The sequence below is a fragment of the Ailuropoda melanoleuca genome, chromosome 3 (assembly GCF_002007445.2).
Source record: "Ailuropoda melanoleuca isolate Jingjing chromosome 3, ASM200744v2, whole genome shotgun sequence".
NCBI classification, from domain to species: domain Eukaryota; kingdom Metazoa; phylum Chordata; class Mammalia; order Carnivora; family Ursidae; genus Ailuropoda; species Ailuropoda melanoleuca.
In genome coordinates, this window is record NC_048220.1 from 2,467,444 (window position 1) to 2,492,343 (window position 24,900).

General features: G+C 42.8%; 1 protein-coding gene across 9 annotated transcripts in view; it reads left to right on the forward strand.

Moving 5' to 3' along the window:
- The window catches only part of LOC100463703 (immunity-related GTPase family M protein 1-like), a 32,930-nt gene that overhangs the window by 1,032 nt on the left and 6,998 nt on the right, over nt 1-24,900 (forward strand). Inside the window, exons 2-3 of one of the 9 annotated variants that reach the window (XM_034655810.1) lie at nt 15,585-15,731; nt 18,921-19,003. The exons of 1 other annotated variant lie outside the window; for it this stretch is intronic. In XM_034655810.1, the coding sequence (XP_034511701.1) occupies nt 18,950-19,003 (54 nt within the window). In that variant the 5' untranslated portion in view covers nt 15,585-15,731; nt 18,921-18,949. 7 more of the 9 variants (XM_034655811.1, XM_034655812.1, XM_034655816.1 and 4 more) reach the window with 7 other exon arrangements.

Genomic DNA, 24,900 nt, shown 5'->3' on the forward strand with positions numbered 1-24,900 from the left:
TTTTAAGTGCACTCTGATGGGTGAAGGAATGAAAAACAACAAAAAAAAGGTGTTTGCTAGTGAGTCAAGAAGAATCAAGCAGCTGTCTTGTGTTTCCTAAAACCCTGACTGTTTGTTCAACTTAGAGCCATTGGTTGCCCATCATGTTTTCTCTGATTCAGAAGCAGAGTATTGCCATGTTACCCTGACATCAGAATGGCAGAAATCTTACAGGAAGGGACATTTTTGCATCAGCAGAATGGATGTTACCGACATGTGCCACAATCTTTATAGATACTTTCGCCGGCTGCTTTTAAATGAGAGTCAGCTGGGGCATTTTCCTGATATTCTGGTTCAGTCCTTTTAGTGTGAGCCTCAGTTTTGACCACAGCAATTTCAGAAAGTAAGAGAGTAATTACAAGTGATAACATTATACTAGGATGTGTCACATTTCCAGGAATTTCACATAATATCTAGAATACTTATATACCTATAAAAATAGAACATAAAACATAGGATCTTTGTTTTCTAGGAAGATCACTTAAATGGAAGGGGAACATTCACAACCTATTGCCAAAATAGATCAGATGTTTAAAATAAACCATCAAATCTTTGTCCTTTTGACAGGCAAGAAACCAAATTCTGATTTTGCACCAGTTTACTTTTTTATGAGAATATATTCATTGCAATGCTTGTCAGTCCTGACCATGAATAAGTTACTTTCCAAAGTTTCATTTTTCATAATCTTTGTACAACTTTATTTGGCCTCAAAAAAAGGGTTTCTCCAGTCTATATACATTTCTTTTTTTTTAATTTTTATAAATTTTTTTTATTATGTTAATCACCATACAGTACATCCCAAGTTTTTGATGTAAAGTTCCATGATTCATTACTTGCATATAGCACCCAGTGCCCCATGCAATACGTGCCCTCCTTAATACCCATCACCAGCCTATCCTGATCCCTCACCCCCCCCAAAGCCCTCAGTTTGCGTATATATTTCTTTTTTACCAAAAGCACAGAACTGAGTTTTCTTTCTTTCAGAGATGTTTCCTTTTTAAATTTTTAGTAGCTTTACCCACACACATAAATTAGAGTTCTTAACACTTAGAAACTCTAATTTTTAGTGAAAATAAAGTAGTAAGCACTTGTTAACTGAGTGATAGACCCGTATTCTCTTCTTGTGATGGGAAGTTTATAAATACACATTTTCCAGGAACATATGCTTTTTTTATAGTACAGTCTTTCCATACAGTATGCCAAAAAAGTTTACCAACAGACTTACATTTATCTTTGGTTTCTCAGTAATAAGGAAGCAAGAATTAGAGACATGTATGATTAGTAATTAATGTTTCATGATTTTAATTTGTTTAGATACGATCTAGAAATGTAATGAATTTAACTAAAATCATTACTTTCACTCAGTAAAACTGAGTTTTCGTTTCTCAAAAATATTTCAGAAATGATTTATACGTTTCCAAGAAGGCCTGCATCTCTTCCATATTGCTTAATTTATTGGCATAGAGCTGTTGATGAAAGTTTCTAATAATCCTTCCTATTTCTTTGGTGTTGGTTGTGACCTCCCCCTTTTCATTCATAATTTTATTAATTTGGGTCCCTTCTCTATTCTTTTGGATAAGTCTTGCCAGTGGTTTGTCTATTTTATTAATTCTTTCAAAGAACCAGCTTCTAGTTCTGTTGATCTGCTCTACTGTGCTCCTCGTTTCTAATTCATTGATCTCTGCTCTAATCTTGATCAACTGCTTTCTCGTTTGTGGGTTAGGCCTGTTCTTCTGTTCCTGTTCCAGCTTCTTGAGGTGAGAATATAAAAACTGCATTTTAGATTTTTCTATTCTTTTGAGTGAGGCTTGGATGGCTATGTATTTTCCCCTTAGGACTGCCTTTGCAGTATCCCATAGGTTTTGGACCATTGTGTTTTCATTCGTGTTGGTCTCCATAAATTGTTTAAATTGATTTTTGATTTCCTGGTTTATTGAATCATTCCTTTTTTTTTTTAAAGATTTTATTTATTTATTTTAACAGAGAGAGACAGCCAGCGAGAGAGGGAACAAGCAGGGGGAGTGGGAGAGGAAGAAGCAGGCTCCTAGCGGAGGAGCCTGATGTGGGGTTTGATCCCAGAATGCTGGGTTCCCACCCTGAGCCGAACGCAGATGCTTAACGACTGCGCCACCCAGGCGCCCCTATCGAATCATTCTTGAGCAGGATTGTTCTTAGTCTCCAAGTGTTTGAATTTCTTCCAAATTTTTCCTTGTGGTTGAGTTCCAATTTCAAAGCACTGTGGTCTGAGAATATGCAGGGAATAATTTCAGTCTTTTGGTGTCGGTTGAGACCTGTTTTGTGGCCCAGAGCATGGTCTATTCTTGAGAATGTTCCATGGGCATTAGAATAGAATAAGTATTCTGTTGTTCTGGGGTGTAGTGTTCTATATATATCTATGAGGTCCAACTCATCGAGTATGGCATTCAAAGCTCTTGTTTCTTTGTTGATTTTCTGCTTAGGTGATCTATCTATTGCTGATAGTGGAGTGTTGAGGTCCCCTACTCTTAACGTATTATTATCTATATGTCTCTTTATTCTAGTTAAGGAGTTGGCTTGTGTATCTTGCTGCTCCCCTGTTGGGGGCATATATATTTATAATTGTCATATCCACTTGTTGGATACATACCTTAAGAATAATATAGTGCCCTTCTGTATCTTTAGCTATAGTCTCTAGTTTAAAATCCAATCTGTCTGATATGAGAATTGCTACCCCTGCCTTCTTTTGAGGTCCATTGGCATGAAAGATGGTATTCCATCCCTTCGCTTTCAATCTGGATGTATCTTTAGGTTCCAAATGAGTCTCTTGTAGAAAGAAAATGGATGGGTCATGTCTTCTTATCCAATCTGCAACCCTGTGGCTTTTTATGGGAGCATATAGGCCATTTACTTTGAGAGTGATTATTGAGAGATATGATAAAGATTTACCTAAATTAAAAAAAATAGTTTAGATTGTAAAAAATTAATTTACATCTATTTAATTTCATTGTTCTTAGCAATTATGCTTTGATTACCCATGAGCAATAAAAGATTAGGAGACCCCAATTATTCTCCCAAGCTATTTTTATTATTTTTATTAAGTTTTAAATTTTAGTTCCAGTATAGTTAAATACAGTTTTATATTAGTTTCAGGTTTACAGTATAGTCATTCAACATTTCTACACATTACTCTCTCTTTTTTCTCCCCTTTGCTCATTTGTTTGGTTTCTCAAATTCCACAAATGAGTAAAATCATATGGTGTTTGTCTTTCACTAACTGACTTATTTCCCGTAGCATTGTACTGTCTCTATCCATGTCATTGCAAATGACGAGATTTAACTTTTTTATGGCTGAATAATATTCCATTGTATATGTATACCACATCTTCTTTACCCATTCCTCTATTGATGGTCACTTGGGCTGTTTCCATTATTTGGCTATTGTAAATAGTGCTGCTATAAATGTAGAGTGCATGTATCCCTTTGAATTAGTGTTTGTTTTCTTTCAGTAAATACCCAGTATTCCAGTTACTGGATGGTAGGGTATTTTTATTTTTAAGGTTTTGAGGAATCTCTATACTGTTTTTCAGAGTGGCTGCACCAATTTGCATTCCTACCAACAGTGCAAAAGCATTCCTTTTTCTCTACATCCTTGCCAACACTTCTGGTTTTTTGTGTTTTTGTTTTAGTCATTCTGACAGCTGTGAGGTGGTATCTCATTGTTATTGTGGTTTCCATTTCCCTGATGACAAGTGATGTTGAGCACTTTTTCATGTCTGTTGGCCATCTGAATGTCTTCTCCGGTGAAATGTCTGTTCATGGCTTCTGCCCATTTTTTAAGTGGATTATTTGTTTTTTGGTGTTGAGTTATGTCAGTTTTTATGTATTTTGAATACTAATCCTTTATTGGAAATGTCATTAGCTAGGCTCTTCTCCCATTCAGTAGGTTTTCTTTTAGTGTTGCTGAGAGTTTCCTACACTGTGCACAAGCTTTTATTTTGATGTAGTCCCAATAGTTTATTTTTGCTTTTATTTATTTTGCCTCAGAAGAATATATAGAAAGATGTTGCTATGGCTGATGTCCGAGATTACTGCCTATACTTTCTTCTAGGATAGTTATGGTTTTAGGATTTTATGAATTTAATCTTTAATCCATTTTGAGTTTATTTTTGTGTGTGGTGTGAGAAAGTGGTTCAGTTTCAGGTCAATCCTTGGGACTCTGTCTGTTCCAGCTGTAAAGCCTCAGGTCCCTAAAGGCAGTGGAAACCCTTGACTGAGTCCAACCTGCTGTCAGCAGGTGTGCAAGTCTATTCACAGGTGGGCAGGGAAATTGTCCTTTTACACTTCCAGGAGTCACAGAACCAAAAAATACTGATGCATCAGGAGTCCTTGAATCGATCACTCTCCAACTCCTTATTTTATGCATGAGGAATGAGGTCCGGGGTGATGTTGTGACTGGCCTGGTCAGTGGAAGAGCTGAGCCAGAGTCTGTTGCTGGAGGAAAGATAGTAAGAGGCAGCCAAAGTTGGGGTAGCCAGGAAGCCTCCAGGTGCTGCTTCAGTTGCTGGATTGATCACTGTGGAGAGCAGGGAAGGAGACAGCTTCATCTGGACTTCACACACTCCCAATGTTAAGTCTTCCCTCATTTTACTCTTCAATTAGAACTCCTGGGTACTTTAAAAAAATAATTGAAGTATATTGGACACACAATGCTACATTAGCTTCATATGTACAACATAGTGAGTCAACATCTCTATATGTTCTGCTGTGCTCACCGCAATGCAGCTACCAGCTGTCACCATACACCACTACTACAATCTCATTGACCATATTCCCTACAGTGCACCTCCTATTAGCCCTGGGACAGTCTTTACCTGAGAGACACATTCCTTCCCTACACAGCAGAGTTAGATTTGGGTAATCTCATTCTACATGTTTTGCCTACTTTCCATTGTCTGCTTCTTCCCACTGGCCTCTGAGAATACTGAGGGCAGGAAACATTTCCACAGCCACCACCTACCCTAATATGGAGGTGCTGGGGGTCACAGTCACATGCTGGTTTATGAGCGAAGGCAAATGTGGTGGTCTCAAAGGAAGTTCCACCCAGACCTTAGTGAGGATAGGAAACATTTCTACTTCACCAGCCTGGACACCCATCTTGCCACCAGACAGCCAGAGTTTCATGGTCTCTAATTTTTTTTTAAGATTTTATTTATTTCTGAGAGAGAAAGAGAGAGTACACAAGAGTTGGGGAGGGGCAAAGGGAGAGAAAGAAGCAAACTCACTGCTGAGCAGGGAGCCTGATGTGGGGTTTGATTCCAGGACCCTGAGATCATGACCTGAGCCAAAGACTGGTGCTTAACCAGCTGAGCCACCCAGGTGCCCAACTTGGTCTCTAATCTTTGATAGTAGAAGCATAGTACCAACATTTGCTTTTCTTGGATTCTTGAGTCATTTAAATTCCTTCTCAGCACATTTTCCTATCATCATTGACTTCATGGGACTTTTCACTGAATGTTTAAATTTGAAAATGGACTCAATATGAGGTGGTCTCATGGTTCTTGGGTAGTCAACTTTTTGAGCTTCTCAAGTTGTCATGAAGCAGAAGACAGAAAATTTCTTTTACACTCCAGAAACACAAAATACCTCTTTAGTCAGATCCAGTGATAGCAGCCATTGTCAGGGAAGTCTGCATTCACCATACTCCCAAGAGAAACTCAGGGAAATGAACCCAGCCATGTGGCCTCAGTGCTCAGAACACACTCAAGGTCTCAGTGGGCTTCCTTCTCTGGCTCTGTTACACACTGGAACCCAACCTTTGTTGCATGGCAATGGTAAAGGAATGTTGGTAGAGCCTCTATGGGAGTTGGGTGGAGGCCAGCCAGGTGCCTCTTGGGCTCGTGTACCCAGGTGAGACACTCCCCAGGGCTGGTCATGGTGTTAGAAAGAAGAGAAGGAGAGTTTTCAAGGCTTCAGTGACAAAGGAAAAGGGAGTTAATTCTTTAGAATCCTCTCAAACCTGACTAAAAGCACACTTCCAATCCAATGGAGAGAAGCTGGGGCATTGAATTGGAATAAAAACCTATTGGGAATCAGATTGGATTCTGGAAATAAATCTTCAGAGGGTTGGTTTGCTAAGGTTGCCTTAACAAAATACCATGGAGTTGGGGGGTTTAAACAACAGAAATTTATTTTCTCAGTCCTCTGGAGCCTGGAAGTCTAAGATCAAGGTGCCAGTAGGTTTTGCTTCTCCTGAAGCCTCTCTCCTGGGGTTTGCAATGATCACCTTCCTGCTGTGTCCTTACATGGCCTTTCTCTGTGTGTGCATTCCTGGTGTCTCTTCCCCTTCTTCTAGGACACCAGTCATATTGGATTAGGGTCCCAACCATCTGAGATCAGTTAACCTTCATTATCTCCCTAAAGAACCTCGTCCAACCAGTCATGATAGGGGTTAGGGCCTCAACATAGGAACTTGGGTTACATACTTTAGTACAGAACAAACCATAAGTCTAAAAACATTTTTAGTAGCAGTACTTCTTGAGTAATTATAGTTGTACTAGAGAATGGTGTGGGTGTGTCTGACAACCCCAGCACTCCTGAGGTAGTCCATTCAGAGGAAGAGCCAGGAAGATGAGCCAGCAGCCCCTACAGAGTAAAGGACATGATTCAGGAAGTTGCTCAGATGCAGATGTGACCTGACACCATGTAACCTCCTCAAGACAAAAATGGGTGATCACGGACACCAAGTTACAAGTGTACTTCACATTGCAGTGTCAGGGCAGGCAGATCCTTCTCAACTATCCAGCAGTGATAGACATACTGAAAATATCTGAATGATGGGAAATTTGTTGCTGTTCGTTAAGCAATGCATTCTCTTCCTTTAGTGCAATGTGTAAGAATCCATATGTTATGACCCACCAATTCCACTCCTATTTCTGGAGAAGGTTCTGCAGAAGTATATAAGAAGTATGTGTAACGTGTTTATAGCAGAACTGTGTTGAAGAGAAAGAAACAACTTTAAGGAACCCCAAACTCAAATTTCCATTGAAAAGGAATAGATTATATGTGCTATCTTGGCAAAATGGAAAAGCCATGTGATAGAAACAATTGTAAGTGAAAAGCAGCTTACAGAAGATGACACACAAAATAATCATATTTTTCTAAGACATCCACCAAGGAAAACTAAATGATAGATTTTCTGGGGAAACACACATCGTGGTAAAAGCCGAAGGAAACAAAAAATTATAGACACAAAATTTGAAGGTCTTGTATGTCTGAGAAGAGCTATGGAGAGAGAGGATATAGGGCTAAATGTGTGGGAATATTCACTTATACAAGAAACATTCTAGTTCTTAATTTTGGGGGTTAAGTTCACAGGTATTCATAATTATTTCTAATACTGCATGATTATATCTTTTTTTTGAAAGAGTTATTTATTTATTTTAGAGTGAGAGTACCTGCAAGCAGGGGAGGGGCAAGGAAGAGGGAGATGATTCTCAAACAGAATCCCCATTGAGCAAGGAGCCCAATGTTGGTTTCCATTCCAGGACCCTGAGATCTTGACCTAAGCCGAAACCAAGAGTTGGACGCCGAAATAACTGAGCCACCCTGGCATCCCCTTATATATAGCTTTATTCTATGTGTATGTATGCATGTAATATCATATATATCCTACTGTATGTAGTGGCTGAACACATACCGCACTTAGAAAAAGTAACAAAGGACAATGCCAACGGTGAAGAACAATGTCAGCAGCCATCACCTTTTTCAGTAGACTGGATTTTAGAGCAGTTTTAGTGTCACAGCAAAATTGAGCAGAACATACAGAGGGTTCCCATGTACCCCCTCCCCTCACACAATTACAGCCTCCCCACTGTCAACGACTCACCCCATCCTACAACTCATGAACCCAAACTGATCTATCTTTCTCCCTCCACATCCATCGTTTACATTGGATTCACGCTTGGTGTTGTGTATTCTATGGGATTTGACAAAAGTATAATTTGTCCACCAGTGAGCCACTGTTATGATATCTCAGAGAGTGGTTTCACTGCTCTAAATGGCCTCTCTGCTCCACCAATTTATCCCTCCCTCCCCTGAACCCTTGGGAACTGCTGATCTTTTTATTGAATCTACAGTTTTTCCTTATCCAGAATGTTGCACAGTTGGAATTGTGCAGTATTTAGCCTTTCCAGACTGATTTCTTTCACGTGGTAATATGCATTTCCATTTCCTCCATGTCTTTTCATGTCAGCTGTCATTAAAGAGCCTTCTGAATGCTGAGTGATAAGTGGAAGTGCTCTAGGTCACTAGTCCCTGATGACACCTCTGAACCCCAGGAATGAAGGGTTCCTACAGTTTTCCATGGAGACAACCAGGTGACCATCCAAGGAATGTGAATGGAATTAGCATTGGGGTTTTTAGTGGCAAAATGGCATGCTGGAAGGAGGTAGATCTTCAGAGTTCTAAGAGAACATGATGTTCTATCCAGAATCCTGTACTTAATTACACTATTTATTGAAAGTGATTACAAAATAAAGGCATTAATTGGAAATCCAAAGACTCAGAAAGTTTACCTCCCAGAGAACTTTTTCTGTTCTCTTTATCTAGGAGCTCATAGTTTTAGGGTTTTTTGTTTTGTTTTGTTTTTTAGATTCCACAAATAGTGAGTTCATATGGGTTTAGTCATTCTCTGAATTATTTCAATTAGCTAGAGCCTTCAAGGTCCACCTATGTTGTTGCAAGTAGCAAGATTTTATTATTTTTCATAGCTGAATACTATTACATTATATATATATCTATATATCTATATATCATTATTATACATATTCAAACTTATATACCACAATTAAATATATACCACAAATTTCATACCTATCTATCTATTTCACATTCTCTTTATCCCTTTATCCATCTATGAACACTTAGGTTGTTTTCATATCTTGGCTATTGTAAATAATGATGCAATGAACATGGGGGTGCATATATCTCTTCAAATTAGTGTTTTTCTTTATCTATGGTTGAATACCCAGAAGGGGAGTTCCTGGATCATATGGTAGTTTTATTTTTAATTTTTAGAGGAAATTCCATATTGTTTTCCATAGTGGCTGCATCAATTCATGTTCCCAACAGTGCATAACGATTCCCTTTCCTCCACATCCTCCACAATAGTTACTACTTCCAATCATTTTGAGGATAGGCATTCTAACAACTGTGAGGTGATGTGTCATTGTGCTTTTGATTAGCATTTCCATGAAGAATAGAATGTTGGGGATCTTTTCATGCACCTTTAGGCCATCTGTCTAAGTCTTCTTTGGGAAAACATGTAGTAAGATCCTCTGTGAATCTTTTAATCATACATTTTTTTTCTTTTAGCTACTAAATATTTGAGTTTTTTTAAAAAATATATTTTGGATGTTAATCCCTTTTCAGATGTGATTTAGAAATATTTTCTCCCATTCAGTAAGTTGTTTTTTGAATTTCTTTTTGATGATTTCCTTCTGCTGTGTTGAAGCCTTTTAATTTGATTTAATTCCATCTCATTTGTTTATTTTTGCTTTTGTTGCCTTGTTTTTGGAGTCAGATACAGAAAATCATAGCTATGATTGATTCAAGGGGCTTACCAGATAAATTTTTTTCTAGGAGTTTTATTGCTTCAGGTCTTAAACTCAAGTCTTTGATCCATTTTGTGTTAGTGTTTGCAGCTGTCCTGTTTACTCAAAACCATTTATTAAAGAGACTGTCCTTACCCTTTTTTATATTCTTGTATTCTTTGTCATAAATAAATTGTCTCTATATACTTGGGTTTATTTACAGGTACTCATTATGGTTCATAGTTCTATGTGTCAGTTGTTATGCCAATACCAGCCTGTGTTGATTACCATAGCTTGGTAATACAGCTTGAAATCAGGAAGTGTGATACCTTCAGTTTGTTCTTTGTCAAGACTGCTTTGACTACTCAGGTTCTTTTGTCGTTGTATACAAATCGTAAGATCATTTGTTGTATTTCTGTGCAAAATGCAGGGATTGAATTGAATCTGTAGATTGCTTTGGTTACTATGGACATTTTAACAATATCATTTCTTCCAATCCATGAGCACAGAATATTCTACATTTATTGTGTTTTCTTCACTTTCTTACATCAATGTCTTAGATTTTTCAGTACAAGTCTTAACCTTCTTGGTTAAATTTATTCCTATTTTATTCTTTTATTCTTTTTTTTTTTTTTGGAAATGCAACCAAAAACTTTTGCTACTATAGCAGATGTATGATATTTTTATTGAAATATACTTAACATATAGTCTTATTTTGTTTCAGTTGTAAAATATAATGAGTGAAAAAGTCTATAAATCACTCAGGACTCATCACCAAAAATGTACTCCTAATCCTCTGTATATATTTTACCAATCAGCCCTTGAATCCAAGTCTCCTCTGGCAGCCACCAGTTTGTGTTCTGTGTTTCAGGGTCTTTCTCTCTCTTTTTCTACTTTTTTCTTTGTATCTTTTTTTTTTTTTTAAGATTTTATTTATTTATTCGACAGAGATAGAGACAGCCAGCGAGAGAGGGAACACAAGCAGGGGGAGTGGGAGAGGAAGAAGCAGGCTCACAGCAGAGGAGCCTGATGTGGGACTCGATCCCATAACGCCGGGATCACGCCCTGAGCCAAAGGCAGACGCTTAACCGCCGTGCCACCCAGGCGCCCCTGTATCTTTTGTTTCTTAAATACCATGTATGAGTGAAGTCATGTGGTATATGTCTTACTCTGTCTGACTTATTTCACCTGGCATTTTGTTCTCTAGGTCTATTCATGTTGTTGCAAATGGCAAGATCTTATTGTGTGTGTGTGTTTTAAAAGATTTTATTTATTTATTTGTCATAGAGAGCATAAGCAGGGGAGCAGGAGAGGGAGAAGCCAGCTCCCCACTGAGCAAGGAGCCTGATGTGGGACTTGATGCTAGGACCCTGGGATCATGACCTGAGCCAAAGGCAGATGCTAAACTGACTGAGCCACACAGGCATCCCTGGCAAGATCTTATTCTTTTTTAGGGCTGAGTAATATTACTTTATAGGAGCATATGGGGGAACACACCAGGAGAACATATCCCACAGGCATTGACTTGGAAAAGAAGAGGGGCTAAATATTATGAGTGCTTTCAACCACTTGGGCTTAAAGCCAGGAGTTTTAAGCATCAGTAGGCTTGGCTGTGTTGCTCCTGGAAAGAAGGCAGGCAAACAACCTGGTTCAGACAGCTTGGAAACAGGAAGTTGAAGAACGCTTGGCATACAAGGAAGAGATTTTTTGCTCTTCTTGAAGCATGACCTCAAAAAGAACTGTTTAGGGGTGCGTGGGTGGCACAGTCGTTAAGCATCTGCCTTCGGCTCAGGGTGTGATCCTGGCGTTAGGGGATCGAGCCCCACATCAGGCTCCTCCACTATGAACCTGCTTCTTCCTCTCCCACTCCCCCTGCTTGTGTTCCCTCTCTGGCTGGCTGTCTCTATCCCTGTCAAATAAATAAATCTTTTTTTAAAAAAGTATTCATACAGATACCTCTCCTGGAACAATTCATGTGCCTTCTGCTATTTCCCTTGACCCACCTCAGCTCCAATTGCTGGAAGCACCACAAGGCCAATTTTGGCAGCCTCACGTGTTTACACCAAGCCCTACCCCCTTGCACTCTGGTGGGACTACGCTTCTCAATCAGCTAGCCTCAGTCCTAGTATAGAGGCCCCTCCCCATGAAGACAGGCACAAATCCCTGCCCACACTATGTGGCCAGTCCAAAGTATTTTTAATTTTTTTTAATTTCTTTTTTTTTATTTTGAAAGATAGAGAGAGAGCGTGCGCACATGCAAGTGGTGGGGAGGAGCAGAGGGGGAAGGAGAGAGAGATTCTCAAGCAGGCTCCACGTGCTGTGCAGAACCCAGCCAGGGTTCGATCTCATGACCCTAAGGTCTTGATGGGAGCTGAAATCTAGAGTTGGACACTTAAATGACTGAGTCACTCAGGTGCCCCAGACCAGAGTTTTCAGTGCAAAGGAGAGGCCAAAAGTGACAAATAGAAGAAAGGTCAGAAAATCTCCAGGAATAATAGCAAAACCAGTTATAAAACAGTAATAAATACATATGTATCAATAATTACTTTGAATGTAAATGAACTAAACACTCCAATCAAAAGACATTGAGTGTCAAAATGGATTTAAAAAAATGTATATGATGCCTACAAGAGACTCATTTTATTAGTTTTTATAAAGATTTATTTATTTATTTATATTTATTTATTTTTTTGAGAGAGAGAACGCAAGTGAGACAGCACAAGCAGGGGGAGCAGCAGAGAGAGAGGGAGAAGCAGACTCCCCACTGAGCAGGGAGCCCAATGTGGGGTTTCATCTCAGGACCCTGAGATCATGACGTGAGCCAAAGGCAGCTGCTTAACTGAGTGAGCTACCTAGGAGTCCCCAAGAGACTCATTTTAGACTTAAAGTGACCTGCTGATTAAAAGTGAAGGGATGGATGGGGACATACAAATCAAAATGATAATGAGGTATCACCATCTGTCAGAATGGCTAAAACCAAGAACACAAAAACAACAAGAGTTGGCGATGGTGTGGGGAAAGGGGAACCCTCTTGCACAGTTGGTGAGATACAAGCTGGTGTAGCCACTCTGGAAAACAGTATGAAGCTTCCTCAAGAAGTTAAAAATAGAACTACCCTACGACCCTGCAATTGCACTACTAGGTGTTTACCCCAAATATACAAAAACACTGAGATGAAGGAATACATACACCCTGATGTTTAAAGCAGCATTACCCATAATTCCTATTGTGCATAATGCTGCTATAAACACTGGGAGTAATGGTAACCAGAGGGGAAGGGGTGGGGGTGGGGTGGGGGAAACCTGTGATAGGGATTAAGGAGTGCTCATGGCTGTATGAGCACCAGGTGTTAAATGTAAGTGTTGAATTGCTATATTGTACACCTGAAACTATTATTACACTGTATGTTAGCTAACTAAATTTTAAATAAAACCTTAAAAAATACTAAACAGAATATACAGGAGACATGTGGGCATGTGCTCTTATCAATAATCTTCATAACTGTGAAAAAGGAGAAGATACAAACTGATAGAGAATGGATAAATAAGTTGAGATAAACTAAAACAGCTTTGCTTGAACCATAGCTATTTAGAGAGGAATTAATCTTTTAGCACAGTGCTGAGATTAAATACTAAGAACCAAGAGCATACCCCATAAAAAACGCTTCCAGAAAACTAAACAATATACTGTTTAGGCATGCATATGTAAGTGATAAGGCCACAAATAAAAGAAAGGAATCATAAACACGTATTTCATGAAACTATTACCCAGGGGCTGTGGACAGAAATGGAGTGAATAGGAACAGAGGGAGATATATGTTGTTAGAGATGTTTTATTCCTGGCGTGATTGTTCAGTGTGTAGGTGACCATTGTATTACACGAGAAAGTAAACGATTTAAAATAGGAAATACCTCAGTTCTTTTCAGATTTTTATTCTCTCCATCCTGCCATATTTTGGGGACATCAGAGAAATGTTCTCTGTCTAACATATGGAGACACTCACTGCTATGATGGGAAAAAGACTGAGAAATCATTCAGGGAGGAGGCAGGGGACAGAGAGACTGAGATTCCAGGTAGAACCAACTGCAAGGCAAAGCTGCAAGCTCACACATGAACTTGACAACTGGCTGTGGATGAAGATGAGCACATGCAGGCAGCCAAGGACAGCTCTCAGTAGGAAGGTAGGAAATACCTCTGAGACTCAGGTACCCTGGCAGTGATGGGGCTCTTTGTATTGGGTGACAGAAAGCTCCCAGTGAGGGGCTCCCCAGGGCTGGGCTGCTCCCCAGCAGTGAGTGAAAATCACTCTGGGGCTGCTCCCCTGTTTGGTTGGCTGTGGTCTTCAGTGTCCTCTGCACCCAGTGGACTGGGGCCTGATGCCCTACTGTGCCCACCTCAGGGTCCAGAGTCAGACTTGCTGCTCCTATGTCACCATTAGGATATCAGGAAGTATGATTTATGAGGCTATTGTTATATTTCCTTGGTTCAGAAAAGGAAATAAATTCTCCATGATGAATGCCTTAAGAAACTCCCTCTTTCTTGGTCCCACTCAAGTGAGTAGAGGTCCACTCTGTGTAGTATACAACCTCCAGACTCTTGCAGAATGGAAATCTCCACTGCCCTGGTACAGCGCCTCCTCCATCTCAGTGAGAGACCTGCAGCCGGGATAGGAAGAGTCAGCTTCCCTCCTCTTTCCTCCTCCCACTGCCCCCATTACATGGAGGAGCATGGCATAGGAGAACTACAAGGGTAAAAAGGACTCACTCAGGTAAGCCATTTGCAATCATGCTGATGGCCTGGTGTGGTGAATGTCTCGCAGGGAGGAGGGTCGAGGGAAGACCCATGCTGATGTCCCCACTGGGATGTTGGGGTCGGTATAGTTCAGACCTGGCAGGCTTCTACCTCCTCCATCATGTCAGAAACAGAAGGGCAGCTCCACCTCTTTTTCCTCAGATCATCCTACCAGGAAGACCACGTGCAGTCCTCAGTGTTGGCCATGTCCCTTGTAACAGGCTCACTAAAATGATCCTTGCTTTCCCTGTGCACAACGTGTCAGCTGTCCTTTCATGACCCACGGAAGGAATCAAGGATGGCAATGACAAATCCACAGGGTCTTAGGCACAGAAGGATTTCATCAATTGTTATGGACATTGGTAATCTTGGCAGAAATTCATGAAACACCTTTTTTATCACTCTGTAACAGTCACACTGTGCCCTCTCCTGGGCCTCTTGTGACCACAATCACCCTGAGTTGCTTTTCCTTCTGGCTCCCTCATGAGAATGAGGACATGACAATCACTGAGAGGTTAAGCAGCTACCCAAAGTCACCCAGACTGTAGTGAGCAGAGCTGGGCTCAGATCCTGACCGGGTTGGGGCAGGTGCATTGACTTCAGGTGAAGCCTTAGCTGGGGTGAAGAAGAGAAAGTCACAGTGCATATAGCTTCTGTACTCTGATCTCCATAAGTGGAAGTGAGCTAGGAATGTTGATCAGCCCCAAGGAGTAGCTTTGTGGGCAGTGTCTGTGACTGTCTGAGGGGCCAGACTCACAGGGGCTGAATGTGGACTTCTCAGTGGTCTGGGTTCTGACATGGGAGGAAGAATCTCAGGTAGGATATAGCAGGGCCTGTCACAGAGCACCCCTACCCTTCCCTGGGCTTCTGTGCTGAAGATGCACAAGCCTCAGGCAAATGCTGTAGGAGCCCCACCCTCCAGAATGGAGAAAGTGAGGCTGGTTCTGCCCCTTTTTGAGAACTGGTGTGATTTCCAGGAATACAAACTGAAAGCAGACATCCCTGATTTCCCTCTGCTTGGGCTGAGGCCCTGCCACCAACTTTATCCAGAAATGACACAGCTCTGAGCAAGAAAGGCACTGGAGCAGAAAACCCTGCACTTTCACCTTCCTAACTCCTTTTCTGTCCTCTCTAGGCTCTTCCTAGGACACCCCAACCCAACACAATTCCCTTCTTTCCTTACAGAGCATCCTGGTTATGGAACCAGTTTGGGATGGTCCTAGAGGGAACTGTCTCTGCTTAAGGGCTGGACCCTTCCCCAGGGAAGGGTGACTTCCAGGGAGACCACTGGTATCTGCCTGATCACAGTCACCCCTCTGCTTCCTGGAGCAGGTAAGTGAGAGAACTCCTACAACCCAACTTGGCCAATAACCCTGCTAGTATGAAGATATGAAATGTGGAGCCTGACACCAGGGAAGGAGAGCCTGGGGACTGGCTTATCCATTTCAGTGAGTATTCACAATTGGGCCCCTCTCTGACATTCTTCAGGGACAAAACTTAGCACCCAAATTCTTTGGCTGCTCCAAACCCACATAGCCCTCCAGTGTGGAGGCAATGGCCCTATCATTTCCATGTTGGTAGCATTGGGGTAGCAAAAGGACAGCATGATTTTCTATTCCTATTCTCTCAGAGTCTAAGTAGGATGTAAGACAATGACCATTTCTGGGGTAGCCTGGAGTTGGAAGAGTCTATCTGGAACACTGGATGGACCATCTGTGGATTAGGGACTAGGGCTGGGGTATCAGGAACAAGGTGTGTAACAGACTTTAGACAATGTATAATAATGCACATATGTATCTGCATTGGAGAAACTGTGCTTATTGCTAGACACCAACTCCATCCTTTACCTCAGTGAGGTGGAGTCTTGAAAGACTCTTTCCCAGACCAGGTCCTTTTGTGCTTCATGCCCATTGATGATGCAGATGTTTATTTTACTCTCCTACAATACATCAATATGCTGATTTTTCCCCTAACCCTTAACCTATGATGATAAAAATGGGGCTTGGTCCACATTGCATTCAAACTACAAAAGTCCTTGATGCCTTAGATTTCTAGTCTGGTCCAAGTCTGATCCCTGCTTCGTGGCTCAAGATAATTGGACATAACATGAACTAAATAGGATCCTGCATGGGAAATCCACTCATGAGTGTTCTTCATTCTGCTTCTTAGGTCTTGCAGTCTATTTGGTGCATTATAACAAGAGTTAAAAAACGTTACCCACTGGAATAGATGGAGTAGATCAAAATGGAGGGTAGGCAAACTGTTGGCAAAATCATTGTCAGATGTTTGCAAGTATGCACATGCATGTGTGTTGAGTGGGTCCTTAGTTCCTATGTGAAATGCATCTCTCACTGCTGGTCTCCTTCAGAAGACTTTGAAAGATCTGCTTGCAGGGTCTGGTTCTTGTGCAAGCACAACTGCCCTCTCTAGTTGAATCTGCTCCCTGGGCTCCCTCCATAAAGGCCTATGTCTCTTTACTCAGGGACCCTCAAATTCTATTTAGAGAGGGAAGATCAGAAGTTTCACATTAACAGGATCTACAAGAAGGAATCTGGTTGTGGGGAGCACTTGCATCTGGGTTTGTCTCTGATGGCTTCTCCTCAACTCCTCGGTCAGTAATCTGAGCCTCAATGTCCTGCAGACCCATGTGTACTGGCCACTCCTGGAATAACCTGCAACTGCTCATGGACTTACACTTGTCCGACCCTATGTTGGCAGTGCACATAGGCACAGTACTCCCTAAAAGGATTTTGAGAGGGTCCCATGTTCAGGGTTGTCTAGAACCAGGTGCAGGGCAGGGACCAGATGGGCAGGTAGTGGGGGACAGGGAGCTGTGGCTGGCACTACAGGGCCTCAATAGATTCCGCCTTCAATAGGGCCCAGCATGGGGGCTCAGGTGAGTAGATATGTGCAAAGTCCATGGTTGGGTCAGACATAGTCACAGAAATGGTCTGGAAAAGTGTAGGTTTGTACTCACCTCCCACACCCATCTTAGGATGGGGGGGGGTCATACACTGCCTCAGCCCCTACTTGCTTTCCAAAGGGCTGTGGAGGGGCTGATTTTAACATTTCAGGTGACAGATTTAGGAAGCAAAGTTAATATATCCATCAACCAGTAAGTGGAGGATACACAGTGGTATATTGTGTTTCATTCATCTAACAGAAATGTATCCCATACCTGCTGGGCGCTAAGGACATCACAGAGCCTAGCAAATAAATTTACTGTAAGTGCCAAGATCTGCATGTGTACTTTTGTGATACTAAGCGTCTAACATGGGATGACAGAATACTTTCTGGGACTTTCACCTTTTGAAGACACAGGAATTTTTCAATTGATCTGGCACATAGGAAGTCAAGGTGAGATGGGTACATGTGGAAATTGTGATGGGATTTAGACAAACCAGGAAAAGAATTCAAGGGCACTAGCCCAGGTCCTATATTCTGGCTGGCCTGGGTCCCACAAGACCACTGATAAGGACCCCAAGCCTTCTCCATCCCATATTAGGGGCAAACTTACAGGCAAGAAGACTATATAGCATGCTCAGGGGCAGCAGAAATGCCTTCACACAGCCAGATCAGTGAGCCTGGGACTCACCCAGGAGATTGTCTCCCTGGAGCTATGGTGGCAGTTCAGGCCTCCAGGAACCTCTGTGTACTCCATAAACAAGAATTTAGGCTATTATGGATCATAGTCAAGAGAGGTCTTAAAGAAGGCTTTGAGTATGAGAACAAGGGAGGCTGGTCTTATCTAAGAGTATTCCAGAGTGTTCTTTCAGCCTGAGCCAGCCCAGAGCTCCATCTTTCTGACTTCTAGCCAGCTTTAACCATGTGTGCTCTGCCCACGACCATGTCATTCACTCCCTCACCAAGCTCAGGGCACCTCCAGTCCTGTAGCAAGAGGCATCATCTTTGCTGACCTAGTGCACCTCTCTTGATGGAGGACCCTGAAACCTTTGTGGTCACAAACCTCAGGAGATTCTGGTCACCAAGCAGATGGGAAGGTGATCACATCATAATCCATCAGCTTCCCTCCCTCTGAACCCCAGCATCTCCTGATCATTTCATTAGGCATCTCCATCTCTCAATGGGGGTTAGGTTCCCTGCCACATTTTCTCAGATGTGGGGGGACACATTGTGGGATTGCCTTTCACACTTGGAAATCAGTGAGTTTTCTTCAATGTGGAGTGAGGATGGGAGCAGAGAGAGAACTGTGATTACCATTCTCTCCCCAGATTGGTAAAGGTGCATCCAGGGAGAGGTGAATGGTAGTTGAGAGCAATAAGTGGACTCACACACCCAGGAGATACATCTCAGCATCCAGCCACCCCTCACTCCCTGGGGCTGGAGATTCAGCATTTACTAGGATCATCCTCCCCTCCTGTCCATACAGAAACAGAATCACACTGAGGGCTTAAATCTTGGATCCCAGATCATTGCTGTGCAATTTGAGGCTTGTTTCTCATCTGTGAGACACTGTTTCTTGATCTGTGACCAGGACTAATACTACCACTTGTCTAATAGAGCTTGGAGAAGATTAATCAAGAAAAGGCATGCAGAAGATCCTGCCCAGACAGACTCACAGATCAGAATCTTCATACACTGCGGTAAGAGTTGGAGGGAGTAAGAAGAACCAGAGAAAAGTCTTCCTCAGAGATCCTAAGACTAGAGAGAATTCATCAAGAGGTTGGTGGGAGGCCTGCCCAGACCTTCACTTGGATCTTAGCATGAAACCCTCACTGGAGTCCTGTGAGGTGGGTAGCATGGCTTCCCTGCTGCACAAGACAGAATACTCGGGCTCAGTTTCAAGGTGAAAACATTCATATTACCATGGGCCAAGCACATCTGAAAACTCAGTCAGGGCTCTTGGCAATTTCCTCATTGGAAGGGTGTGTCCTGGCCTAATGGTGGATGAAAGCACTCACAGAAATCTGGCGAGCAGGACACACCATTGGAGAGGAAAGCCAGTGTGATGGGTAACAAGATGCACCATAGGACCTGGAGCTCAACATGAAATTTGTCCTACAGGCAGGACTGCAGTCCTTTTGGGCAGAAACCTGAGCATTTTGATGTGAGGTCTCATCTCCACCAGCAGCAGGAGACTCCTACATAGATGGATCTGGGAAGGAAGCCCTCATGCAATAGAAGACCTCATGGCCTCACAGGAGAACTCCTTTGCAAGGAGTCAGTCTTGAATTAGAAAATGTTTTAAAATTTGCATCTGTGCCCACAGAGATAGTAGATGTCTTAAGGTAAATTACCACAGCAAGCAGTCGTAATTTGTGGGATTGTGAAAGTCCACCACGTATGGGCGCCTGGGTGGCTAAGTCGTTAAGCATCTGCCTTTGGCTCGGGGCGTGACCCCAGCATTCTGGGATTGAGCCCAACATTGGGCTCCCTGTTCCACTGGGAGCCTACTTCTTCCTCTCCCATCCCCCTGCTTGTGTTCCCTCTCTCGCTGGCTGTCTCTCTCTCTCTCTGTCAAATAAATAAATAAAATCTTAAAAAAAAAAAAAAGAGAGGTTAAGATGGCGGAGGAGTAGGGGACCCCTTTTTCAGCCGGTCCCCTGAGTTGAGCTGGATAGGCCAGACCAGCAGGAATATCCACGGAATCAGCCTGAGACGCAGGAAGATACATCTGGATCTCTACAAATGAACATCTCCAGCGCTGAGTATCGAGGTACGAAGCGGGGAGCCGTGAAACCGCGCACAGATATCGGAAGCTAAACAGAAGGGGGAGGGAGCCGCCGTGTCAGGGCGCCGGGAAGCGGTAGCCACCTGCAAGGGGGAGCGGACAGACCGCGGACCCGCACGCTTGAGACAGCAGGCTGAGAAGGGAGCTCCGGGAGCGCACGCGGGACGGCTGGCGGTTGGCGGGCCACCTGCACGGGGGAGCAGGCGGACTCGCGGACGGCACCCGCGAGACAACAGACTTAGAACGCGAGCTCCAGGAGCGCGCGCGCAGGGCGGCTGGCGGGCCACCTGCACCGGGGAGCGGGCGGACCGCGGACCCGCACTCTGGAAACGGCAGACTGAGTCCGTGAGCCGGGAGCGTGCACCACCAAGCATCTCACGGAGCTCCGGAGCTCCGGTGTGCTCACTGGATCGAGGCTGAGACCGGGAGCTCCGGGAGCGTCCGCGGGGCGGCTGGCGGCTGGAGGGCCACCTGCACGGGGGAGCAGGCGGACTCGCGGTCAGCACCCGTGAGACACCAGACTGAGACGGGGAGCTCCGGGAGCCCGCGCGGGGCGGCTGGCGGCGGGCGGGGTTGGAAACACAAAGGACAGAGACGTGCCGGCCCTGGAAGTGAGGGCTGGGACGCCGGGTGTGGGGCGCACAGCCCGGGATGCTGCAGGGTTGAGCAGCACCAACAGAAACAGAGTTAAAGTGGCCAGAACATCAGTGGAGAACGATCCGCGATCCCTCTGTTCTGAGACAGAGGCTGAATTTCAGCCGCTGCTGCTCTCTCAGAAGAGGCATAGCAAACCGCCAGGGAAAGCCGCCAGAGAACAAAAGCCCGGAAATACCGGCTCACAGGGTGCCCATCCCCATCCCCCCTCGCAAGGGACACAGAGACTCTACCCAAACAGGGTTTTCTGAGTACCTGCAGGCAGGCCCCTCCCCCAGAAGGCAGGCTGAAAAATCAAGAAGCCCACAACCCGGAGCGCCTGAGTGGCGCAGTCACCAAGCACCTGTCTTCGGATTAGGGTGTGATCACAACGCTCCGTAAGGAGTCCTTCATCGGGCTTCTCCACCGGGAACCTGCTTCTTCCTCTCCCACTCCTCTGCTTGGGTTCCCTTTCTTGCTGACTGTCTCTCTCTCTCTCAAATAAATAAATAAACTCTTTAAGGAAGAAGCCCACATCCCTAAGATCTCTATAAAACAAGGGCGCACGGCCTGGGTCCCAGTCAACACTTGGGCTCTGGACAACCCTGCAATCTCTCTTCATCAGAATGACGAGAAGGAGAAGTCCCCCCCAGCAAAGAAAAGATAATGAGTCTGTGGCCTCTGCCACAGAATTGGCCTCGGCCACAGAATTAATACATATGGATGTATCCCAATTATCAGAAATGGAATTCAGAGCAACAATGGTCAAGATGATGAGTAAACTTGAAAAAAGCATCAGAGAAAGCGTTGCTGAGAATATAGAATCCCTAAGGGCAGAAATGAGAGCGAATCTGACAGAAATTAAAAATTCTATGAGCCAAATGCAGTCAAAACTAGAGGCTCTGACGGCCAGGGTCACCGAGGCAGAGGAACGCGTTAGCGAATTGGAGGATGGGTTAGTAGAAGAAAAAACGAAAATAGAAGCTGGTCTTAAAAAAATCCACGCCCACGAATGTAGATTACGGGAGATTACTGACTCTATGAAACGATCCAATGTCAGAATCATCGGCATCCCTGAAGGGGTGGAGAAAAACAGAGGTCTAGAAGAGATATTTGAACAAATTGTAGCTGAAAACTTCCCTAATCTAGCAAGGGAAACAAGCATTCGTGTCCAAGAGGCAGAGAGGACCCCATCCAAGCTCAACCAGGACAAACCTACGCCACGGCATGTCATAGTGCAATTCGCAAATATTAGATCCAAGGATACAGTATTGAAAGCGGCCAGGGCAAAGAAATTTCTCACGTACCAAGGCAAAGGTATCAGGATTACGTCAGACCTGTCTACAGAGACCTGGAATGAGAGAAAGGCTTGGGGGGGCATTTTTAAAGCTCTTTCAGAGAAAAACATGCAGCCAAGGATCCTTTATCCAGCAAAGCTGTCATTCAGAATTGATGGAGAAATAAAGACGTTCCAAAATCGCCAATCATTAACCAATTTCGTAACCACGAAACCAGCCCTACAGGAGATATTAAGGGGGGCTCTATAAAGGTAAAAAGGCCCCAAGAGTGATACAGAGCAGCAAGTCACAACCGATACAAAGACTTTAAAGAGAAATGGCATCATTAAAATCATATCTGTCAATAATCTCTATCAATCTAAATGGCTTAAACTCTCCCATAAAACGCCACAGGGTTGCAGATTGGATAAAAAGACATGACCCATCCATTTGCTGTCTACAAGAGACTCATTTTGAACCCAAAGATGCATTCAGACTTAGAGTAAGGGGATGGAGTACCATCTTCCACGCAAATGGACCTCAAAAGAAAGCTGGAGTAGCAATTCTCATATCAGATAGACTGGATTTTAAACTAGAGGCCATAGAGAGAGATACAGAAGGGCACTATATTATTCTTAAAGGAAGTATTCAACAAGTGGATATGACAATTATTAATATATATGCCCCCAACAGGGGAGCAGCAAGATACACAAGCCAACTCTTAACCAAAATAAAGAGACATATAGATAAGAACACAGTAATAGTAGGGGACCTCAACACCCCACTATCAGAAATAGACAGAACACCCTGGCAAAAACTAAGCAAAGAATCAAAGGCTTTGAATGCCATACTCGACGAGTTGGACCTCATAGATATATATAGAACACTACACCCCAGAACCAAAGAATACTCATTCTATTCAAATGCCCATGGAACATTCTCAAGAATAGATCATGCTCTGGGACACAAAACAGGTCTCAGCCAATACCAAAAGATTGAAATTATCCCCTGCATATTCTCAGACCACAACGCTCTGAAATTGGAACTCAACCACAAGGAAAAACCTGGAAGAAACTCAAACACTTGGAGGCTAAGAACCATCCTGCTCAAGAATGACTCGATAAACCAGGAAATCAAAAAACAAATTAAACAATTTATGGAGACCAACGAGAATGAATACACAACGGTCCAAAACCTATGGGATACTGCAAAGGCAGTCCTAAGGGGGAAATACATAGCCATCCAAGCCTCACTCAAAAGAATAGAAAAATCTAAAATGCAGTTTCTATATTCTCACCTCAAGAAACTGGAACAGCAACAGAGGGACAGGCCTAACCCACTGACAAGGAAGGAGTTGACCAAGATTAGAGCAGAAATCAATGAATTAGAAACCAGGAGCACAGTACAGCAGATCAACAGGACTAGAAGCTGGTTCTTTGAGAGAATCCATAAAATTGACAGACCACTGGCAAAACTTGTCCAAAAACAAAGAGAAAGGACTGAGATTATTAAAATTATGACTGAAAAGGGAGAGGTCACGACCAGCACCATTGAAATTGCAAGGATTATTAGAAACTTTTATCAACAGCTATATGCCAAAAAACTAAACAATCTGGAAGAGATGGAGGCCTTCCTGGAAACCTATAAACTACCAAGACTGAAACAGGAAGAAATAGATTTCTTAAATAGGCCAATTAACTATGAAGAAATTGAGTCAGTGATAAACAACCTTCCAAATAATAAAACTCCAGGCCCAGACGGTTTTCCTGGGGAATTCTACCAAACATTCAAAGAAGAAATAATACCTATTCTCCTAAAGCTATTTCAAAAAATAGAAACAGAAGGAAAGCTACCAAACTCATTCTATGAGGCTAATATTACCTTGATCCCCAAACCAGGCAAAGACCCCCTCAAAAAGGAGAATTACAGACCGATTTCTCTAATGAATATGGATGCCAAAATCCTCAACAAGATCCTTGCTAATAGAATCCAACAGTACATTAAAAGGATTATCCATCATGACCAAGTGGGATTCATACCTGGGATGCAAGCATGGTTCAACACTCGCAAATCAATCAATGTGATACATCATATCAACAAGAAAAGACTCAAGAACCATATGATCCTCTCAATTGATGCAGAAAAAGCATTTGACAAAATACAGCATCCTTTCCTGATTAAAACCCTTCAGAGTGTAGGAATAGAGGGTACATTTCTCAATCTCATAAAAGCCATCTATGAAAAGCCTACTGCAAGCATTATTCTCAATGGGGAAAAGCTGGAAGCCTTTCCCTTAAGATCAGGAACACGACAAGGATGCCCACTCTCGCCACTATTATTCAACATAGTACTAGAAGTCCTTGCAACAGCAATCAGAAGACAAAAAGGGATCAAAGGTATCCAAATCGGCAAAGAAGAAGTCAAACTGTCTCTCTTTGCAGATGACATGATACTCTATATGGAAAACCCAAAGGAATCCACTCCCAAACTATTAGAAGTTATAGAACAATTCAGTAAGGTGGCAGGATACAAAATCAATGCCCAGAAATCAGTTGCATTTCTATACACGAATAACGAGACTGAAGAAAGAGAAATTAGGGAATCCATCCCATTTACAATAACACCAAAAACCATACGTTACCTTGGAATTAACTTAACCAGAGACGTAAAGGACCTATATCCTAGAAACTATAGATCACTTTTGAAAGATATTGAGGAAGACATAAAAAGATGGAAAAATATTCCATGCTCATGGATTGGAAGAATTAACATAGTTAAAATGTCCATACTACCCAGAGCAATCTACACTTTCAATGCTATCCCGATCAAAATACCGAGGACATTTTTCAAAGAACTGGAACAAATAGTCCTTAAATTTGTATGGAACCAGAAAAGGCCC